The following is a 24,075-nucleotide window of genomic DNA, read 5'->3' as shown; positions in this document are numbered from 1 at the left end:
TTGTTACTTGTTTTGCAAGAAATTTAAGGAAAAGCCGAGATAAAAGCGATAATTGCCTTATTACGCTTTAATTGCCTTACTTTACCCAATTGTGCAGGATTTAACCTCAAGACACTAAGCAAGCATGAAAAAGCCAAGAAAAGTGCAAAAGGCCGCAGGTACTACACTGCTCGCGAGGCGAGCACAGCAGCTCGCAGTGGCGAGCTTCAAAACAAAGCCAAATGGCCGTGAGCACCCCCTTGCTCGCGAGGCGAGCAGAGCTACTCGCCGTTGCGAGTAAGGGCGGTTTGACCCTCCCAGGGTGACGTGGCAGAATCTTAATGGTGAAGGAATCAGAACTCGCCATGGCGAGTAATGCTGCTCGCGAGGCGAGCTCAAGCATAGTGGGAATTCTATAAATAGCCCACTTGCTATTCTTTGTAAATATCTAGGAAATATCTAGGGTTTCTATTTTCTTCTTAGTTTTTCACCTTTAGATATTTTTAGAGAGAAAATAGGGTAGTTCTTCATAGAGTGATTTTGGTTTTGGAAGTTGGATCTTTATTTCTTTGTTGAGACATCACAAGTGTAATGAATCCTTCCTTTTCAATCCATCCTTGCAAGGCTTCCATGATGATGTGTAGCTAAACACTCTTTGTTAGGATGAGAGGTACTTGATCTTGCTAAACATGTAATCCTTTTGATCTTGCAATATATGATTCTAGCAATTTATATTCAATATTGTTGTTATTCTTGTGTTAATGCTTTCAATAAGATTCAAGATGATTTGGACACAAACTCTTGAATCTTGAGCTAGAATAGCAATATATCTTAGGTTAACTTACTTGACATCTTTGTTAATCTTGTGATAATCACCATAATCAAGAGCTAAATGCTTTCGTATAACTTAACCAGGCTGGACACGGTCGATTAGGTTATCCGATCGACTTTGTTATCGTTTAAGGAATTTGGACACGAATGTTTAAACGATAACTTAGAAATAATTATATCACTTTGGACACGAAGGATAGTTTAGAATTGATTGTGATAATGTTGTTTATAAAGCTAGAATTCGTATGGATCATTAGGTTACGTGTGACGCTTGGTTAAGGAACGCTACTCCTAACAAGTTTCAATCCTTATTTATCTCATCTTTTACTTTTTGCAAATTAGTTTAGATAATCACATTTCATTCCAAACAAACAAGTACTCTTAATACTTTGAATGATATTTGATGTTAAACTGTCATTGATAACGCACTATTCCCTGTGGAGACGATACAAAAATACTTATCTTGTTTGATGCTAAATATACTTACATCAAAATGGCGCCGTTGCCGGGGAATGGTGTTTAGTTATTATAGATAGAACGATTGATTTATCGTTTTAAGCATTTGTATATAATCCGTAAATATTTTTTCTTTATTTGATAAGTTGTTTGTACTAACCCCTTGTTGATAAACAAAGAAAAGTTTCTTGTTAGTTGTTTCCGTTTTAGGATCACTACCTAGCCAAAATCATGGCTGATCATGGTTACTTCAACTTCTATACTCCACCCGAGTATGAATCCTATCCTCAGTATCAGCAACATTCTTATGAAGATGAGAGATACAAGGTGATTGAAAATACTTTGAACATCTTCATGCAACAATCCATGATAAACATGCAAGATACCAACCAAAGATTGAAGACTTTATCACTTCAAATTGGGTTGATTCAAGCACAAATCATGGATAACCAAGTCAACAATCAATCCACTCTTGGAGAACAAGAAAATAATCCAAACATGTTTGAGAGAGTCGGAGAGATTGTTGAAGAAGTTGTTGTTCAAAATGAGGTAGTTACAAATGTTGATATTGAAGAAGCAATGGTGGTTGAGGAAAAGGAACGGTTACAAATCAAGGAAGATTTAATGGTAACAAGAGGGAAGAAAATGAACAAGGTTGAAATCGATCGAGTCATTGATGAAATTTGCACCTTGTTCAATAAACCAAAGCTAGGGAGGTCATGGACTCCAAATCATTTGTTCCTAAAGTTCATGGAATTTCTCCCAAAGCGAAGGAGTTCAAAAGATGATGTGCTATCCGTTTCATTTTGGCCACCCTAACGGAAAAGGCGTCGAGCTAACGACGTTAAACAAGCGCTAGTTGGGAGGCAACCCAACTTTGTAAGTCTATTTATCGTTTTAAGGCATATTAGTTATTAGAGTCATGTGCATGCATCAAAACATCCAAAGCAGGAGCCAAAAATTCAAAATTGTTACAACTCGCGAGGCGAGTAAAACTGCTCGCCACTGCGAGCAAACTGGTAGTCAAAATGGTCAAATGACCAAATCACTCGCCACTGCGAGTAGTGTTGCTCGCGAGGCGAGTAAGCTCAGTTGGGCAGTTACACATCCCAAGGCCACTAACTCACATTAACTCCCCCATTATTTTCCTTAAACCACCCATTTTTATCTTTCCCTTATCATTTTCGTTTTTACACTCTCTCTCATCAAAAATTTTCACATTCTTCTCTCTAACACCATCACTAACCCTAAATCTTCAAAGTTTCAATCAAAGTCAAGACAAGGCCACTCATTCTTTTCTGTTTATTTTGCACTTGCATCAATTTAATCTTCCAACAGGTTTGAATCATTTCTTCTTGCTTCAGATTTATTTTCAATTTTGAATGCATGTAAACCCTAGGATTAGAAGATTGAAGGTTGATGAAACTTTTGTTCTGATTTAGCACCCAGATGCCTAAGATGAAACAGAATCATGCACAATTTCGTATTGCTTTTCTCTCTAAACCACCATCTTTTGGTTAACCCTTTTGTAAATTTTGAAAAATAAAAATTAGGGTTTAGTGGCATAAATTCGAATTACAAAACAAAGGCATGATTCAATTCATCTTTAGGTCATTACCAGGGTCGAAAATGCTTTATTTAGGGTTAGAATTCATGAAACTGAACAACTGTTGAAAAAAGAATGGAATTTTGAAAAATTCTGGGTTACTCGCCGTGGCGAGCTTCATCACTCGCGAGGCGAGTGTCCATCTTGAACCCAGAAATTCATCTGCTAACTCGCCACTGCGAGTAGAGCTGCTCGCGAGGCGAGTAGCTTCAGAACCTGAAATTTTTGTTCTGGTTTGAAGTTCTAGTGATGCCAATTGTGCTGATTTGTTTCCATACAGATTTTTGACTGTTATATTGTATTGTGTATGGATTTCCTGGCTGTTTTGCAGGTATGGCTCCTAAGAATCCTCAAAAGAGAAAGAAGGGTGAAGCCTCTGCACCCCAACCCTCCCGAAACCGAAGTTTTGATATGGGTAGATTTAAATCCCGCTTTCATCAGGAGAGGTATGTCGAGTTGCTCGACCAAAACATGTGGGCTGAGAGAGTGTTTAACATTAGCCCTAACGGACCTTATGGGGAAATTGCTAAACTTTTGAAAGACCAAGGGTGGGATAGACTTTGTAACCCCATCACCAACCTAAATGCTGAGCTTGTGCGTGAGTTTTACGCCAATGCTCTTCCAGAAAACCCCTTCACTGATATCTTCCCATATGAGACTGTTGTCCGGGGTCACACCATTAAATTTGATAGGGCAGCCATCAACAAATACCTTGGCAATCCCTTCGAACTAACCCATGACCATGAGTATGATGAATTTCACACCAAACAAAACTTGGGGCACTTTAAGGTTGATGAAACTCATGAAGAAATCAAACGATTTCTTTTGCTTGAGGGTTTCAACTATGACAAGAGTGAAGCCGGGAGAGAACACCGCTGCCAATACAAATTCATGACTAACCCGGCCAAAATAATCCAAAAGTTTATCCTCTACAATGTCATGCCAAGTAGCCACATGTCCGATTGTGTTGTGGAAGTGTGCCCCCTCATTTACTATATCCTTAATGGCAAACCAGTGGACATAGCTCGAACCATTGCTTGGGAATTGAGGAAAGTCGCTTTACAAGGGAAGGGTGAGCCAGCAGCCCGCCTATTCTTCCCTGGTCTCATCATGGGACTCATTAAGGATACCGGTATGAAGCTTCCTTCCGCCGTTCATGAGAAAATTCGCAACCCCATCAATGATATTTTCATCACCCGTTTCATCATGGGTGAATCTAAGAAAGATAAAGGTAAGGGGAAGCAAGCTTCATCTTCTCGGGCACCTCCCCCACAAGAAGAACCCATGCCATTCCAACCCACTGCTGCCTTTGATTTTGCTAGCTACGTTCAGTGGCAACATCAAAGCAATATGCACACTTGGAATATGCTGACAGCTCAAAACCGTGCAAACACCTACTTCCAACAATCTCAGTATGTCATGCAGCAGCAAGTAGGTTACCCACAGGAGGTGATGGATCAGTTCATGACACCACAGGCTTTTCAGAACTATGTTAATTGGCCTGAGGGCATGCCAGGTCCATATGGAGGGGTTGGAGACTTTGCAGGGCATGAGAATGCAACCATGGGAGAAGATGTAGGTGGTGATGAGGATGATGATAGAGATGATCCAGCAAATGTACCGAGTGCTACATCTTCTCACGATGGCTCGGATGATGATATGCAATCTTAAGGAGGAGGAAAAGTCTTGAAAGCCAGTTCTTCATAGAGTGATTTTATCAAGCTTTCATTCATTTCTTGCTGTCTTCCTTATATTTCATTTGCTTTCTCTTTTGATACTTTTTGAACAATGTTACTTCTTTTGTGTTTTGATTTGGCACTAATGACTCAGTTTATTTTTGTATTAGTACAATCGTATTGTGTTATGTTGTATTGTGTTTCGTTGGCACAATTAATTTAATTAGTATTGTGATGTTCTTATTTATCTTAGTATTGTTTATTTTGTATTATGATTAGTTAAATTCATGTTTAGCATATATTTTTTGTATGATCAAGTACCCTTTTGGTTTTAATAGCCAAAGCTTAAATTTCAATTCTCAGATGATTGATATTGATTCATAGTTATGATTAAAAGCGCAAAGCCAAGGTACAAGTTTCCAGTTTTTCTAGGTTTTTACTCTAATATGGAACGAGTACTTTGTGCAAATTTCATTTCATTTAGTTCTTTACAATAATTTATTTGTTTGTGAACCACGTAGTACTAGCCTAAAGTGAGGAAACCTCAAATGTTTGTACATATGCAAGGAGACCGGTATTCATTGTTTAACTCAGTTGTTTTATGTTAAATCAAATAATTGTTTTAAATTGTGTGAAGGCATGGAAGTGATCAAGGCACATTTTTTTGTTTATAAGTGAAACTTACTTGACCACAAATAGCCTACCTTGTGAGAAGAGCGAGTACTTGCTAACCCATTTGAGCCAAATGAATCGGAGTCATCAATTATGAACTGTCAATTCATAAGCACAATGCTTGATGAAGTTGCCTTTAAATTTTTCAAAATTCAGTTCATCTTTGACGCACTTTAGGACTCTGATATGTTTTTAATTGTTGAACCCTAAAATTTCAATGTTATTTGTCCCTTTTGCCTTAGAGTAGAGGAACATTCAATTAGGGTATTTGTTGATTCAAGTTGGGGAGAGAAGGTAGATGTAAATCTTTTGTCAAGTACAATGGTGTAATTTTATCTTTGATCAAGACAACATGTTGTTGTAAATACAAAAAGAAAAGAAAAACAATGTGTACATGAAAAGAAAAAGAAAACGAGAAAAAGAAAGAAAAATCCAAAAAGAAAATAAGTTGTCAAGATCAAAGTGCTTCATGTTTAAGCACCAAGGGTTTGTAATGATTGGTAGGAAAGGTTGTGAAATTTAATGGTTGATACAAGGAATGTTCCTGATTGTTAGGCTTTTTGATTTCAATTGCCCCACATATGACATTTCTTTTGTAGCCAAGCCAAGTTATAACCCTCAAAGACCTTTTGATCCATGTTCTTTATGCCTTTTGAAATGATATTTGGATGGACACATAACTTGATTGGAATGTTAACTTGATTTCCGGATGTGTGTTCATAACCCTCATTTGTTTGTTTTCAATTGTTTATCTACTTTCAAAGAAGTGTGTTAGGTGTGGTTCGTGAATATATGTATTATTGTTTTGAACTATTTGGCATGAGCTGTGTACATAGGACTCATCTCATATTAGTCGTAGAATTCTAAATTAGTTGGAAACTTAGCCTTGCACGCACATTCATTTTGAATCATTATCTGAGAAAGTTTTCAAAACCTTTTGTACTTGTGTCTTGTTCTATTAACTTGTTTGATTTTCAATCTTTTGTTTGAGGACAAACAAAGAGTTAAGTTGGGGAGAGTTTGATAAGTGCTAGGAAGTGATATTTTCATGTTATATTTTAAGCACTTTTGTTACTTGTTTTGCAAGAAATTTAAGGAAAAGCCGAGATAAAAGCGATAATTGCCTTATTACGCTTTAATTGCCTTACTTTACCCAATTGTGCAGGATTTAACCTCAAGACACTAAGCAAGCATGAAAAAGCCAAGAAAAGTGCAAAAGGCCGCAGGTACTACACTGCTCGCGAGGCGAGCACAGCAGCTCGCAGTGGCGAGCTTCAAAACAAAGCCAAATGGCCGTGAGCACCCCCTTGCTCGCGAGGCGAGCAGAGCTACTCGCCGTTGCGAGTAAGGGCGGTTTGACCCTCCCAGGGTGACGTGGCAGAATCTTAATGGTGAAGGAATCAGAACTCGCCATGGCGAGTAATGCTGCTCGCGAGGCGAGCTCAAGCATAGTGGGAATTCTATAAATAGCCCACTTGCTATTCTTTGTAAATATCTAGGAAATATCTAGGGTTTCTATTTTCTTCTTAGTTTTTCACCTTTAGATATTTTTAGAGAGAAAATAGGGTAGTTCTTCATAGAGTGATTTTGGTTTTGGAAGTTGGATCTTTATTTCTTTGTTGAGACATCACAAGTGTAATGAATCCTTCCTTTTCAATCCATCCTTGCAAGGCTTCCATGATGATGTGTAGCTAAACACTCTTTGTTAGGATGAGAGGTACTTGATCTTGCTAAACATGTAATCCTTTTGATCTTGCAATATATGATTCTAGCAATTTATATTCAATATTGTTGTTATTCTTGTGTTAATGCTTTCAATAAGATTCAAGATGATTTGGACACAAACTCTTGAATCTTGAGCTAGAATAGCAATATATCTTAGGTTAACTTACTTGACATCTTTGTTAATCTTGTGATAATCACCATAATCAAGAGCTAAATGCTTTCGTATAACTTAACCAGGCTGGACACGGTCGATTAGGTTATCCGATCGACTTTGTTATCGTTTAAGGAATTTGGACACGAATGTTTAAACGATAACTTAGAAATAATTATATCACTTTGGACACGAAGGATAGTTTAGAATTGATTGTGATAATGTTGTTTATAAAGCTAGAATTCGTATGGATCATTAGGTTACGTGTGACGCTTGGTTAAGGAACGCTACTCCTAACAAGTTTCAATCCTTATTTATCTCATCTTTTACTTTTTGCAAATTAGTTTAGATAATCACATTTCATTCCAAACAAACAAGTACTCTTAATACTTTGAATGATATTTGATGTTAAACTGTCATTGATAACGCACTATTCCCTGTGGAGACGATACAAAAATACTTATCTTGTTTGATGCTAAATATACTTACATCAGTTGTGGATCGCGAAATTGGACCAAAAAGAAAAGAAAATTGATGAAGAAAAAAGGGGAAAAACTTAGGGTTTGGTGAGATATCGTAGAGAGAGACAGACAGATCCTTTGCATATAAGTTCAGATGAATCTAATAATTTTAAATTTATTTATTTTGATAAAATACAATAATGTTTTTAAAGAAAATTAGAGAGATACTTTTAGGAGATTGTGGATTTTCAATCTATATATATATATATATATATAGGGGTTTGCTAGGATACACCCACTAGTTTTTATTAAGGTGTGTTTTAGCAAAGATATAACTAAAAAGTTGTTAAATACACCTTAAGGTGAATGTTGCTAAAACACACCTTCTAAAAAATAAGTGGGTGTATGTTAGCAACTCCTATAGGCATTTGCTAGGATACACCCACTTATTTTTTAGAAGGTGTGTTTTAGCAAGTTATAACTAAAAAGTAGTTAAATACACCTTAAGGTGTAGCTTGCTAAAACACTCCCACATAAAAACTAGTGGGTGTGTTCTAGCAAATCCCATATATATATATATATATATATATATATATATATATATATATATATATATATATATATATATATATATAAGGAGTGTTATTTGTACAACCATTTGGTTGACAACTTATGAGACAACCATAATTTACAAAGAAAAAGTAAGTATTTGCACTAAAATCAAAATAATAGAGAGATAAGTAGAAAATAATGTGAGTATGAGAGAGAAAATTGTCATAAAATGGATGTTCAAATATCATTTCTCTATATATATTGGTACATAAAGAAAACAAACAAAAAAACGAAAAAGAATACTAGACTACAACCTTAAGAACCGCACTCTAGACGCATCAACGAGAAGTAAATCTTCCAAACTTGGAGAATGGGTTCTCTAAGCCGCACCAAGAAAAATCGCAATTGACGCCATGCTTAGCTTAAAAATCCGCACTTGCATTTGCCTCTCAAAGGATGTGGGTCAAATGCACGACGTATATACTAACATTAACTATTAATGTTATTGTTGCAAGTTTTTTCTAAATTAAAATTGTCAAAATTTTATTTTTGATCTATTATATCACAAAATAGATTAAATTGAGAGTGTCTTACATTTCTCGGTGCAATGAAGTTTATTTCAACAAATGCTGCATTTTAGATTTTAAGACCGTTTAACACAATTTATTTTTATATTTACAATTTAATCTAAATTGGAACATTGTGATCTTATCCTTGCGGGCATGAATACAAGAAATTAAAATTTTATTTGTAGTGTGTACAATGTGATGACATATTCCTGAATCTAATACCCTTTGTTCAACTTGTAAGACAGGATTACACATAGCTGCCCAACTTGAAGGGAGGAACTTGAGGATACAACGATAATGGATGATTCACGACTTTTTTTGAAGCGACATGTATTTTGTATGCATTTTTAAATGTCTGTGCAACATGTATTTTGCATGCATTTTTAAATGTCTGTCAATTTTTAAAGATCCGATCGACCAAAAACGCCCTAAGTATGAATATAACGTGTTGTGTTTTTTGCTTTCAGTATCAAAAAGTAAATAGAAACTGATCTATTCATCCAAACACCCTGAGTAGTAAAACAATTATTAATAAAAGCAGACCCAGATCCAAACAAACAAACCCTAAATATAAAGAGATTGGTAAAAAAAATGTAAGTATAGACCGATCCAATCTTAGGGTTATCCTTTTCATACTAATTTAAGTATAAACCGGTCTATACTTACATTTTTTTTTTTACCAATCTCTTTATATTTAGGGTTTGTTTGTTTGGATCTGGGTCTGCTTTTATTAATAATTGTTTTACTACTCAGGGTGTTTGGATGAATATATCAGTTTCTATTTACTTTTTGTTACTGAAAGCAAAAAAACACAACATGTTATATTCATACTTAGGGCGTTTTTGGTTGATCAGATCTTTAATGAATGGATATGTTTATACTTTCTTTTGGATGAATGGATATGTTTATATTTACGGTAGTGTGGATATGTGTTAGTTTCTTTTAATCGTTTAAATTTCTGTTTTAACTAATTGTGTTTGAGTGTATGGATTTGTTTGTGAAGGTTAATTATGTTGCTGCTTATTTGGTAAAATCTTGTTTGACTTTAATTGTTTTTCTTTTCATTGTGGATATGTGAAAGATCCGGGCATTTGGATGTCGTAATAACCGGTGAATCTTTTTTTTTTCTAAGTAATTTTCTGCATGTGACTGCTGGTATGCCATATAAACTGAATTTTTCTTGTTTGCTTTTTAGGATGCTCGTGCTCGTAGAGCACGTCGAAATGCAATCGAGGGCCGCCTCATTAAAAGACTTACACTGGATCAGGCTGCTGCACAACCGTGATCGAATTGAGGCTGTGATGACTGTTTTGAAGGGGTTCAAGATGTCTGTTGGAGACGCTGGTGCAGTAAATCTTCATGGATATGACAGTTAGTTTCATACAAAATTTAAGATTAAAAGAATTTTATATTCACCAATTGAATTATATATAGCTCAAATTCCGTTTATTTAATTATTAAACTTAATTCTTAGCTCAAGTTTAACGATCTAATTGTCGATTTGTAGTTTGAATTATGTTCAACTATTTTATTTGATCGAAAATTAGCATAAGAAATGAAATTTGTAAACACATTCAAATTTCTGCAACATGATTATTAAAAAGTATGTAAACATCTAAAAAAAAAATATTAACCTCTGTTAAAAACCAGTTTAAAGCACTTTATACGAGTTAAGAAGACACATCTAAGAAGAAGTGTTAAAACATGTTTTTACCTTTTGATCTATTTGTTATATGTATGTACTGTCACATAAACTAATAACACTAGACAAGTTTAAGAGAACGCAACTAAGGAATATAATTTTGTAGATGTTTTTATCCACCTCATATGTGTTGCACATCTCTGATTTTTGTAATCATTTGACAATCAATAATTCTCTTGTTACAAAGTGGAGGAATGTTTAACAAGGGAATACCGTAACATATTCTTCAACTTGCCATAACCGTTGACTTTAAAATATTTTAGTTTCGTTAGAGATTGAATTGGAATTTGCTCATTACATTGTTTTTCTTCATATTAAAAGGTTTAAAGAGAAAAACTCACTAAATTGGTTAAAGCATCATGAGGATGAAACAACCCGATTGAGTTAATGATGTAGTTCAGTTAGTATTGTCTTCAACGCATAAATGATTTAATTACGAAAAACCTTCAGTTTGTAAATTACATTTCTAGCAGTGTGTATTTTGGCAAAGCAGTATCGTTAGATATATTCAACAAGAAGTTAAACACACGATCTAAAAGAATGTTTGAACTCCTATTATTTGCGAAAGTATTTTTGAAGATCTACGATCAAGTCCAGACTGCAACAATGACTAGTTCTACATATCATGAACAAATATGTGGTATCTTTCAATCTTTCCAAAGACCAAAAAGTGCCTTGACAAAGCTGAAGTATCATGAATCATCATGTATAAAGTAGTTAGATGAGGCAAATTCCTCAACTCGTTTAGACTTGGCTTTGATCTTTGCTTTCATTGACATCTTATTGGATAAAGCAATTCCTCATGTACAACTCTTCCATGGACATTAAGTTTTGAAATAAGGTTTACAAAAATGAATCTCAGTGCGAATAATTGTTTAAGTTCAACATTTAAACATTAGTTAGTTCTGATATTTCTCTTCAACGTATGGTTTTTTAAGCTCTATAACCTTTAAACTTTTCATTTTTGCAATTACTGATATGTTTTCTAACACACATCTATGAAAGTAATATTAATTAAAGTTGTAACTGAAAAAAGTAATTAATATTACATTGAATAGTGAAATGTGTCTGTGAAATGTGTCAGTTATTTTTGGACAATGATTTTTTACAAAAGGATCACGTATTATGAGACAAAAAAAGTATGAATTTCTCAAAGTGTCTTTCTAAATAATTAAAAGGTCATTACTCATTTAAATTTGTCTTACGATACATTTGTATTGTACAATCTTCATGCTCTAATATTGCATATAAAAACTTTATGCGCATTTGGTATTTTGAATAACTGGAAGTAGGTCTTAGCGATGCAATGCACATGATAATGTGTGTTGAATTCGTCAATATTGTTTGTTAGTCGTTCTAAAACAATTGAAACTAATTATTTTAAGTTAGATGATTGTTCAATGAGTTTTTTAAATTGCTCAACCGATCATGTCGTAATTCCTATTCGACATATTTTGTGATTGATTCTTGGTCGACATTTTTTGTAAGCTAAAAAGATTTTTTTTTACAGATCTTGAGTTCAACCCTTACACAAAAAATATTAATCTAACAAACAAAATTTTAGGTTCAAACTCAAACCAAGAAGTTTATATTAATCTAATGACTACTACTAACATTTGTCATTCAAAACAAAATTAAAATAGTATTATTTACAATTGCAACGTTATATGTAGACATGAATAGTTTTAAATTTAAAGATACTGATTGTTATATTTCCTTGTACAATTGGTATACAAAAACAAATACAACACTAGAACTAACAAAAGAAAGAACACCGAATGTTGGAAGCCTTGGAATAACATCTTGCACCGTAAAAGTATCAAATCCACAACTCTCTTTCTCAAAAGTGACGATCTACATAATATACATTAAACAATAATGACCAAGCTTGCATAGATCCAACAACTCATTAACACATTTTAAACAATACCACCAACAAAAACATATGGAATGTATCATTGTCAGGCTTAAAAGAAGCTATAATGCCTTTGGGTTACCTTATGTTTAACCTATCCGTTAAACATTAAAACGGTAGGTAGGACCCATGCCAGATTCAGGGAAGTCGTATTTTGATTAAAGATGGGTCAATCATCATCGAAAAAGGGGATATGTTATTTATTCAATTCTCATCCTAAACACTTTAACCTTAAGTATGATATATCATCGACAAGGGTCTCTAATGTTCTAAAATTTGAAACAGTTCCTCTACACTATTGGTGCAGTTGTACTATATTTTGTTAGTTCCAAAGATTAGTAATAAAATAGGAAACACAATAAACTTTTTTTCTGGTAAATTTTAGAATAACAAATAAAGACACCTAATTCTCGATTTGATTTTCTTATAATTTGTCATTTTCAAAGCATGGGAAAATATAAATAATTGACAAAACGATAAGGGAATTATCATCTCTTTGCAATAATAGCCAAGGGTGATACCGATAAATTGAAGCATTAAAAAATTATAAAGGATCAAATTGTATTTTCATCTAATCTAGTTGATAATTGTTCTAATCAAACTCGAACTCAAATTCATCTTAACAATTTATTATTTGATAAAATTGGTTAACCACGAACCATTCATTCATTATTATTTAATAAAACTCATTAAGCACTGCTTTTAAAAACTAGTCAATATACCATATAAATTGGATTTGGTAAGGATAGTTGCTTATCGTGGAGTGGGGAATAGTAAGTAGTAACAGAGACATTAATATTAATCTAATCCATTAGATTCCAAGTCATATCCACATCATCTTAAAATAACAGCATAAAAAAATACTAAATAGTCCCAGTTTTATTTGCGTGTCACATGCTGGTTGGTAGTGCCAACACTCGTATGACACCAACAAACACAATTCCACAACGTTAGACATGAACCTTCCTTGTTCCTTCCTTCTCTCTCCTTTTCTTTCTCTCTAAGTTAAAGGGTATAACTGACATTAAATAACATTAAAACACTGTCTCTATCCACTGCAGTAGTATGTATATCTTAGGGGTGTTCGCGGTGCGGTTTGGTTCGGTTTTGAGCATAAAAGTTGTCCAAACCGCGAGATAAAAAAGCATGCGGTTTGGTTTGGTTCGGTTGATTTTTAAAAAGTCATCCAAACCAAACCAAACCAAATCAATGCGGTTTGGATTGGTTCGGTTTGTGCGGTTTATCGCGAGATAAAAAAATATTACATTAACTCTAATATTGCCAACTTGTTACAAAATAAACATAGGACATTTTATTTTGCTGTTTATATGAAAAAAATATTAGGTAAAACTTATATCAAAATAGGTAAAGTTAAGAAGAAACATAAGCATGAAACAAATTATTGGGAAGTAAAGGAAACAAATTCATCACGGGAAATGAATTGAAAGAGATGGAAAGGAATTAGAATCGAACCTGATGGTGCAACAATGGAAAAATCGAATCAAAAGAGATTATTCTTGAGCTATGTAATTGGACTAGTACATTTTTAAGTAATATTCATTATTCTTGCGGTTTGGTTTGGTTTGGTTCGGTTGCTGAGATGCAAACCGCAAACCGAACCGAACCGCACGGTTTAGTGCAAAAGTCATCCGAATTCATCCGAACCAAGTGCGGTTTTTTGCGGTTTCGGTTTGGATTGGTTTGGTTTGCGGTTTTTCTATTGGGTTGGTTCGGTTTTGAACACCCCTAGTATATCTACACGTATACATACATTGTCATAGAAGAAACTACACTAAAGAACATTCCATTTTGTTCAATGTACACACGTTTATACGATGATGACATTTACATTCTTGTCCTTTCGCTTATGTCTGAGTCAATAATAATAACATCAAATCAACCCTTCAAAAAAATATTCATCCATCGTCATCATCATTGAGTTTTTCTTCCTACAAATTTCAATTCAATAACCCGTTACCCTCTTTTGCACTAATTGCTCAAAAAGCTTCCACCTTTCGATCTACGGTGTCGTTTTATCAGCTTGTTGAATTTAGGGTATGATCTTCTAATTTGATCTTTGAGGTAAAATTGGTCTCTTTTGGGGTTTGATCTTTTGATCACTTCCTTCAAAAGATCTTTCCTTTTTGTTCGTATTAGTTTTTGAAAAAACCTTTAAGCTAGGTAGGAGTATGATCGATTGAATTTTTATCATTATCAATTGTTGACCTAATTGTAGAAATATTATGCATGGTTGAGCTGTTTGTTATGATGGTTATTTTGTGAAATTTGTAGACTTTAGTTTTGAGGGGTTTGATTTGATTCTCAGTGTAAACAAAGGTTATTTTGGTTTGCATTGATTCTGTTTAAGAAATATCATTAGTGAAAATGTCATCTGCTGGTGTTAGTACTCTTAGTCCAGTGGATCCCACTGAGCCATTGTTGTCTCCAAATGCATTCCATTTACCATCTCACTTGTCTTTTGAGGACAAATCCATTTCAATATTTCTCTCGTTCTCGGGTTCGTTGACTCCTTTTCGTGTTATGGAATGGGATACTATTGAGTCTGTTAAGTTCAAAATCCAAAGGTGTGAGAGTCTTCCATTTTTAACTAACAAACAGAAGTTGGTTTATGCTGGCCGTGAACTCGCTCGAAGTGATACTCTACTTAAGGATTATGGAGTAACTGATGGAAATGTTTTGCATTTGATAATCAAATTATCAGATCTTCAACTCATCAATGTCAAAACATCTTCGGGGAATGAATTTTCTTTTCAGGTCGAACGAGGTAGGGATGTAAAATACATCAAGCGAAGGATTGCTAAAAAGGAGAAACAGTTTGATGATCTTGAGGAGCAGGAACTTGTGTGTAATGGGGAACGGTTGGAGGATCAGAAGCTTATTGATGACATCTGCTGCAAGCATAATGATGCAGTGGTGCATCTGTTTGTTCGAAAAAGGAATGCAAAAGTTCATAGAAGACCCTTTGAGTTGTCCATTGTAACTACAGACTTGGCTGATACGAAAACTGACGATGTTTTTGAAAATTCTCGTGGAAGAAAATTTGAGGTTGGTGGTGTAGAAGATACCGATGCCATTCAGAGAGCGGTGCCAAGAAAGCTTCCCGATAGAGATTTTCTTTTGGAGCCAATTATAGTTAACCCTAAAATTGAGTTAGCTTCAGTAATTCGAAATATGGTAAACTCTGCATACGATGGACTAGCTAGCGAATACTATCCAATAGGATCTGCAGAAGGTACCGGGGGAGCTTACTTTATGCTTGATTCAACTGGTCAGAAGTATGTGTCTGTTTTTAAGCCTATCGACGAAGAGCCAATGGCTGTGAATAACCCCCGAGGTCTTCCATTATCATTAGACGGTGAAGGCTTAAAAAAGGGTACAATAGTTGGTCAAGGAGCGTTCAGGGAAGTTGCTGCTTATGTTTTGGATCATCCAATAAGTGGACGTCGCAAGTTATTTGGTGATGTGAAGGGTTTTGCTGGTGTTCCTCCAACATTGATGGTCAAGTGCTTGCATAAGGGATTTAACCATCCAGGAGACTTGATGGCTAAGATTGGATCCATGCAGATGTTTGTGAAAAACAATGGGAGCTGTGAAGATATCGGTCCTGGGGCTTTCCCGGTAAATGAAGTACACAAAATTAGTGTACTGGACATAAGATTGGCAAATGCAGATAGGCATGCTGGGAATATTTTGATCAGCACAGTGGAGGACAATGACCAGTCTGTTCTGGTTCCAATTGATCATGGATACTGCTTGCCCACAAGTGTAAGCATTTAATTTTATGTTCTCTTTGTTGTTTTTAATGCATTTGATGCAGTATTGTTATAGAAATATAGCTAAACATAATGTTTTCAAATAGTGGTTATAGCGGCGCTATAGCAATGTTGTATAGCGAAATTTGAACAAACGCTATTTTCCATCATTTGCAATTGACAACACCGATGTGGCAATTCTTCTATGTTATATTTTTGCTTTCATTTGTGCAATCTACAATATATGGAATCAAATTATATTTATGACTTAAAAAATGAATTGGCTAGGATTGCAATTAGATTTATGTGTATTGAAATAATGAAGTCTGGTTGGCATACAAGTAGACATAGATTGTAGACGTAGTTGAGTTTTGTTTAAACCAATCGTTTAACAGTTGTTGCTATTCTGACAGTTTGAAGATTGTACTTTTGAATGGCTTTACTGGCCCCAAGCTCGCCAGCCGTATTCTGCTGAAACTATTGGGTACATAAAGTCACTGGATGCTGAAGAAGATATTGCACTTTTGAAGTTTCATGGATGGGATCTGCCAATTGAATGTGCTCGAACTCTTAGAATCTCAACCATGCTTTTGAAGAAAGGGGTTGAGAGAGGATTGACCCCTTTTGCAATTGGAAACTTGATGTGCAGGGAATCATTGAACAAGGAATCTGTGATAGAGGAAATAGTTGAAGAAGCATTTGAGTCTGTTCTTCCTGGCACAAGTGAAGCTACATTGCTAGATGCTGTTTCTCAAATCATGGACCAGCGCCTTGATAAGATTTTCAACTCTCTTTTTTAATTAGAGTTGATATCTGCAATAGTAACAGGTATATAAATCTGTAGTACATATATGTATAGCTCAAAACATTGGATTTTTAGTTCATAACAACGGAGGTTTGTTTTCTTTGGTTGGAATTTCACACCATTCTTTGTTATAACTTAGTTTTTTTTTTTTTACTTTTCTGTAGTTTCTTACTGATAACAAATTCTTTCAGAGTTTGTAGTTGATTGCTTTATTAAATTTGAATTCCAAGGATAATAGACAAGCCATTCCCCTGTTTGGGTTGTAAGTTGATATTCTTATTTCTTGAACTGAGTGTTGTGTTGTGTTGTTTCAAACTACTTGGTTGTGCTTGCTATGAATGGAAATGGGAAGGTGGAAAATGAAGTGGTTGTTAGTGTTTGGATATATTCAAGTTAAATAAGTATCGAGTATAGGTTACATTTCTCCGATACCCGTACTAATCCCAGTGATCGCATAACACTCATAAAAATTCCTCTAATTTTTTTCTTGAGTTAAGGTTGCTCGTAAGAAAATGTAATCAACATTCTCACATTGCGAATTGTTTTAGATTGTAATACAAAAAAGTTGTTTTTTCAAGGTACTTTTTAACTAAATACTTTTTAACTATTGACATTAGGTGATTGTCGACAAAAAAGCTATGTACATTAGGTATGAGTGAAACAAGAGTAATGAAACATTATCTCTCTTCCTTTTTTCTCTCTCCACTGTTCTTATCAATAAAAGAAGAGAAAAAATATTTTTTAACTAATATATAAATACAAATATTATCGTGTAAGATGTTCGATTTGTCTCGATAAATATTTTCAAAATATTAAATTTTTATAATTTATTACTTTAGATATTAACGATCAAAGTTATGCATTGACATGTATAAGTGATTGGCGACATATTTCAAACGGATGGAGTACATATTTGAAGCACCAACTGAGTTGGACCATTCCCTCAAAAAAAAAAAAATGAGTTGGACCATCCCTAAAATAAAATAAAATACTGAGTAGGACCATTTATATTTACTACCGGAGGAAAAAAAAATCTCCATTTACATTATACTCATGCTGTGTAGCATGCATTTGTGCTTGAATGATGAATACAGGGCACTAACTATGCGGTACGTTTCATATACCAGAAGGTTGCATTATATTACCAGAGCAAATAGTATCCCCTATCAATCAATAATCCTAAGTCCTAACGACCTAACCCACCACAACACAACCTTGGCAGCAGAAACAGGCTACTAAAAATCCAAGCAGGGCACCAGCAAACACTTGAGATGGGGTGTGACCAAGAAGTTCCTTTAGCTTTCTTTCACTAATTGGATGCCCTTGAAACATGTCAGCCAGAATCATGTTAAGCACCTGTGTCCGGCCATACACACAATTTTCTGGTCAAAATTTTTCTTTATAAACAAAAGGTAAACTAAATGACCACAGAATCCAGACAAAATGACAATAGATCTTTTCTATCCCATCATTTGCATTAGAGATCCCCTAACCCTACATAAATACAACAACAACAAAAACCAAGTCTTATCCCACTAAGTGGGGTCGGCTACACGGATCAAATTACGTCATAGTGTTCTATCATAAATCATACACTAACCCTACAGAAATACAACAATAACCACCGAGCCTTATCCCACTAAGGCTTTGTTTGCGAGTTTGGAGGGGAAGGGAGGGGAAGGCTTGGGAAAAAAGGAATGAGCAAGTGGAAGAAATAGAGGAAAATGGGAGGGGAGGGCTTTGGGGGGTTAACTTTTCTTCATAATACTAAACCCTCCTCATTTGGGGGAACTAAAAAATTGTATTGGAGGAGGGTTTTGGGGGGTTTTGGAGGGTTTATATGAAATCTTCATATTTAATCTATGTTGTTATATTATTTTTAAAATTAAAAATATAGCAATCATATACATTAATTTATCATTCTCTAAAAAACTACTCTTTTAAAAAATTTGAAAGATTTCTCCATTTTCCCTCATATTTTCCACCCCTCAAACCTTTCCCTTCCCCTCCCCTCCAAACTCGCAAACAAAGCCTAAGTTGGGGCGGCTACATGGATAAAATTCCGTCATAATGTTCTATCATAAACCATATCCTAACACTACAGAAATACTAACAATAAAAAACATTAGAGTAAGCTGGCTCAAAAGAGCCCAAGTGATCATTTCTGTACAACCTTAGCAAGAGATGCTTGAAATTCAAAAATTGATTGTCATAGAAATACATAAAATGCAGATGGAGAAAGATATGTTGGTTTCAAACTAACAAAAGACTGGGACGACTCTCACGCCTAACTGATAATTTAGGAGCACTAGTCCACATATAGACATTAGGCACGAATATTCAACATGACCCTATATCATTTCTGTAAATTATGCATGATTTCTAAAGATTCCACCAAGCATATACATTTTTTTTAAATGACATCCGGTTCTTTCCAATTTAAGGAAAAATAATACCTCGATCTTACTGTCATTATACTGTCAAAACCAAAGTAGTCTGCTTCAAAAGCTAACTAGTAAATTACAAGAGAAACCTATCAATGAAGAAACATAGTTCAAGGGGGATAGTTTCTAACAGTCTAAATATTGGGCTTATAGCATCCTCTAAAACAAAAAAATTCATAGCCACCAAGACAGGAGAAAACCAAGTATTCGCAAATCAACAAATGATTACTTTCAGCACTTAAACTAGAATGTAAGTTTTAATTTCAACATCCACAAAAAATAAAGGGACCTCCAAGGTGGATGTTTATGAGGTTTTAGATATAACATGGAGATGAGGAATAAGAAAAGAACCAAAATGTTTAGCTTCCTTCAGTCACAGTCACACTGAGGCAAATCCATCATCATTTTGACTCCCAATGATTATATGAACGCGTAAAATTTAGTCACAAACAGGGAGAAATTTACTATTGACACTTCCAGCTTTCCATAACTTAGCTATATGGTTCACTAGATTATTGTTATATACTATAGCAAACAATCTCATCATAATTGGGATGCCAAATTGCAAAACTGTATACTGTCATTTTCCCTTTTTTCCACTGGTTTATTTGTAATAAATAATTCAAGGGGGAGAGATGCTCCTAATGTTCAAAATACTGAATATGGTTGGTAAATTTCTTAGGAAATCAGTATTCATGTAAAGATCTAAAACTCTTATGTTGCTAATTGATGAAAGCTTCTGACTTTTGGTTGTACTATTTAAAAACCAAAGGTTCAACCCAGTTCATTTTTGTTTAACTTCCACCAAATGAATGCTGAGTATGTGACAACAGTCACATGACCCATATCCATATGCTTCCAACGAACACCTTCAGCCTTATGGGAAATATCTTACTAATGTCCAAAAATATGGTTGGTGAATTCCCTAGGAACCAGTTCTCAAATTGAGATATAAAACTGTTCTGTTGCATTACTTCAGAACCAAAGATTCAAACCTAATTCAACCTAGCTAATTCATTATTTGCCACTAAATGAATGCTGAGTATACGCCTACTCTAGTCATGTGAAAATTCCTTATATATATAAATCTTCAGTATTACAAGTTATATCACTTAGAAGCCAGGTGAACAGCTTTGTTGCAACTTAAATAATTGGTTGTGATTAGTTATGCGCAAGGTTGCCAAACTAAAGAGATTATGTTACTTCGCAAACTAGTGAAATGTCTGAAGACTCAAACCAGTAGACTCGTAAGAGTTCACTTAATATAAAATAATGTTTAAAATATCTACGATAGCATCTAAGCATACTTTAATATTCTGTGCACATTAATATTCAACAACTTAACTAACTAAAAATCAAACCACAATAACAAAACTTAAAATGATAAACAAATCCATAATTCAAAAGTAGTGCACAACTAACAAATGATAAACAAATCCACAACTAAGCATAAGAAAGAGAATAGCAGGTTAAAAATCAATGGTCAAACTGACAAATGACAAGGTTTAAAATTATTATAGAATAAAGGACGAAGGGACTAGGTCCTTTTCATTAGAGCTAGATTCAGCTAGGTGTCAACTAATCAGAGTTAGATTCATTCACCTTGTTGGCTTGTTGGGTTCATTGCAAGAATTTGCAATAATAGGTATGTTCATGTTTTCTGTGCCGTGACTTCATTTATGCCGGGAGGGTTTAGACTCAGTACAACATGGTTCACATTTGGATGTTAGATGCATATGTAGAAACAAGTGCTACAACTGCCAGGTTAATGTTTTGTGCACTACAAAGTCTAATAAAACTCTTACCATTCAACTGTTGCATATTGGGTTTTTAAATCATAAGAAAACTAGAACAATTGTCCTCAAACTCACAATTCTATGTGAGTCTATTTGCAACTCTACCCGAGTTTACACAAATTATTTTGTGAGCAAGTTAAATCGATTTCGATACCTAGAGTCCTAACCTCTTAATATTCTTTGAGTTAGCTCGAGAGTTTGACAACCATAGCTATGCAGATTTTGTCACTTAATTTAGTTTTGCAGTTGCATAGCTGTGTGTGACTACAAACACATTATTGTATCAATAATGATAAACAATGAGAAATATTCTTATATTATCCAATTTTACATCCTCTCCGGTCTCCACACTCAGGACATGTTTGGATTAGCTTATTTGAGCTGCTTATTTACTGGCATAAGTTTTGTGAGATTGTTTGGGAGAACTTATAAAAACAACTTATGAGTTATGGCATTTTTATAAGTTTTTTTCAGCTTAATTTCATAAGTTCTCTAAGATGGCTTAAAAAAACAGTTTAAAGCATATACAAAAACAATTTAACTTCATTTTTATCTTTTGCTATAGAAAGAGCTTATGTAAGCTTTTACATAAGCTCTTATCATGATAAGCACTTGTGCTATTTTATAAGCTGCGAATAAGTTGTTTATCCAAACAGAAGCTCAAGCAAATGAATAAAGTGATTGAACAATGTGTATTACTAATACTAATAATCAAATATGAAAGGTTATAGTAGTAATATATACCTGAGCTTGCATGCCAGCATGTCTTCTAACACCAATAGCATCATACATAACAATAAGACTAAACCCCAAAGAAACCGGAAAAAGAGAATCAGCAACACCATGACAGAGAGCAACTGAAGTAGTAAGAGCAGTACATAGCGCAGAATGAGAAGAAGGCATCCCTCCAGAAGCACAGAACAATCTCAAATCCCACTTTCTTTCAACAAAGAAATTCAAGAAAACTTTGATAGATTGCGCCACAAACCACGCAAACAACCCAGAAACAAAAGTTGGGTTTGAAGCCAATGTAGCCACAAAAGGACTAATCTTGACCTTTGCATTCGTCGTTACGCATAACAAAGCCATTCCCAAACCTCCGTTTTGCAAGTAACAACACTTTTCATCGGAAACTTTGTTTTCGGTTTTCAAAGCTGTTAACTGTTTGATTGTTTGCGCAAAAGGGAATGAAACCCAATTATGGTTTCTTTGGGAATTATCTGAATTGGTTGTTGTTGTTGTATTATTATTATTATAAGATTGAGAACAAGAAGTGGAAATGGGTCTGAGGGTGTTGAAGTGAAAGTGAAAGGACAATGATGATGGAAGTTTGGAAGTTAGAGGAAGGAGAGAGTACTCCATGAGTTAGCTAGAATATAGTAATAGAATAGAATAGAATGTTTTTTTTTTGGATATAAGAGGGAAAGTGAAAAAGAATCGTTTGCGTGTTTTTTTGGATGGATTTCTGATTAGAAGAAAGACCTTCCTTTGTCTTGATTTGATGGATACGGTATAATTTAATCAACTCTTCTCGTATATTCCTTCCTCCCTTTTATTGGAGGAGATAAAAAGGGTGGTCCATTTTAATTTTAACTCTATCAAATCAACGGACCAGGATTCCATGACTTTTGGGCGGGAAAAGTCATGTGACTTTCAACAAATCTTGTCCGTTGAAGATTTTTTAACGCACTAGATTGTTTCATTTTGCTTTTATCTTTTTAAACCGGTTATTTGAAAAAGCGATTTTAAAAGTTTTTTGTCTTTTCCTGAAAAATAATATTTTTATCTTTATTTTCAGTTTTATTTTTATCCCTTAGGATTGTATTACTGGCTCTGATACCAGGTTGTGGGCAGGGTCGCCAGCGGAATTTTCTCGAACTTGATTTAACATTTGTTCGATTTTAATTAAACCTTGAAATGGTTTTAAGAGTGTTTTAGCTCTTTCTCTTTGTGTATTTGTAAGATTTTCTAAATCTTCTATTTCTCTTAGAAAGTCTTCGATATATTCTATATGGTATTGAACTAATTCTTTGGAATGGAAAAGAATTTGTCTTAAGACAATTCTTCTATGATAGAATTCTATATCAGAGACTATGTTCTCCAATCTTTCTTTAAAGAGTTTTATTTCTGTTATAAGGTCTAAACCAGGCATTATATAATTTTTTCTAAAGATTGTTCAAATTCAGTTAATTTTTGGGATGGCCATAACAGGGTTGTGGCTCTTTCTTTTTGTGTAACAGAAATATTTTCTGTTTCTTCTAATTCTTTTATCATTTCATCTATGTATGAGATTTGTAAGATCATTAGATCATGGATTCCCCAAATTGTGTTTTTCATTTCTATTCTAAAGAAATTTTCTTCTATTTTGTTAACTAGGTTGTCTAGTTTTATTCTGAATAATTTTAGTTCATTTTTTATTGTTATTCCTGGCATTATAATTTTTTATTAATACCTGAAAGTTCAGTTTTTATTTCTGATAAAGCTTTATTAAGCTTTCTTTTTTCATAACTATCTAATGAATTTCTTGCGGGTAGAAACTTTGGTTCACTTGTGCTTTCTTCTTGTTCTAGAAGAGGTGTTCTTTCTATAGTCATAATAGATTTTGACCTCTTTAATGGTTTTAGAATTGGTGATTCTAATTTTATTAGTGGGGCAAATAGTTCATCTATTTGTATTTTTTCTTTTCCACTGAATTCTATACTATAATGAGAATTACTTAATGCATAATTCATTTTATAACTTATGCTAAAAGGATGGTTTCCTGGTCTCATAAGGGTTTGGTCCTTAAGTTTATAATGAATTACTAAGGATCTGTCTAGATCTATATCATTTAGACTTAAACCTATCTGTAGATTTATGTCAAATTTTATTTTTCCACACTTTAAATTTCCCTCACCTTGGGTTATTAGTGAATGTTTTTCATTCATCCTAGCGTCTTCAATAAGAAGTTCTAGTTCTGCAT

General features: G+C 34.2%; 2 protein-coding genes across 2 annotated transcripts; one reads left to right on the top strand and one right to left on the bottom strand.

Moving 5' to 3' along the window:
* The first annotated feature begins 14,209 nt into the window (after positions 1-14,209).
* Positions 14,210-17,161, top strand: LOC146911686 (phosphatidylinositol 4-kinase gamma 4-like). Its single transcript, XM_085726513.1, has 2 exons — positions 14,210-16,081; positions 16,482-17,161. The coding sequence occupies exons 1-2, from the start codon at positions 14,681-14,683 to the stop codon at positions 16,866-16,868; spliced, it is 1,788 nt and encodes a 595-aa protein (XP_085582639.1). The 5' UTR covers positions 14,210-14,680; the 3' UTR covers positions 16,869-17,161.
* A 691-nt stretch (positions 17,162-17,852) lies between these two features.
* Positions 17,853-22,604, bottom strand: LOC146911685 (Acid phosphatase/vanadium-dependent haloperoxidase-related protein). Its single transcript, XM_085726514.1, has 2 exons — positions 21,858-22,604; positions 17,853-18,229 (listed from the first exon to the last, which is right to left on the bottom strand). The coding sequence occupies exons 1-2, from the start codon at positions 22,473-22,475 to the stop codon at positions 18,068-18,070; spliced, it is 780 nt and encodes a 259-aa protein (XP_085582640.1). The 5' UTR covers positions 22,476-22,604; the 3' UTR covers positions 17,853-18,067.
* Between the last annotated feature and the right edge of the window lie 1,471 nt (positions 22,605-24,075).

The sequence above is a fragment of the Medicago sativa genome, chromosome 7, assembly GCF_051527215.1.
Source record: "Medicago sativa cultivar Bolivia chromosome 7, Bolivia_mono, whole genome shotgun sequence".
In the NCBI taxonomy this organism is placed as follows: Eukaryota; Viridiplantae; Streptophyta; class Magnoliopsida; order Fabales; family Fabaceae; genus Medicago; species Medicago sativa.
The sequence above is the reverse complement of the archived record's forward strand: the minus strand, read 5'-3'. Positions and strand labels throughout refer to the sequence as shown.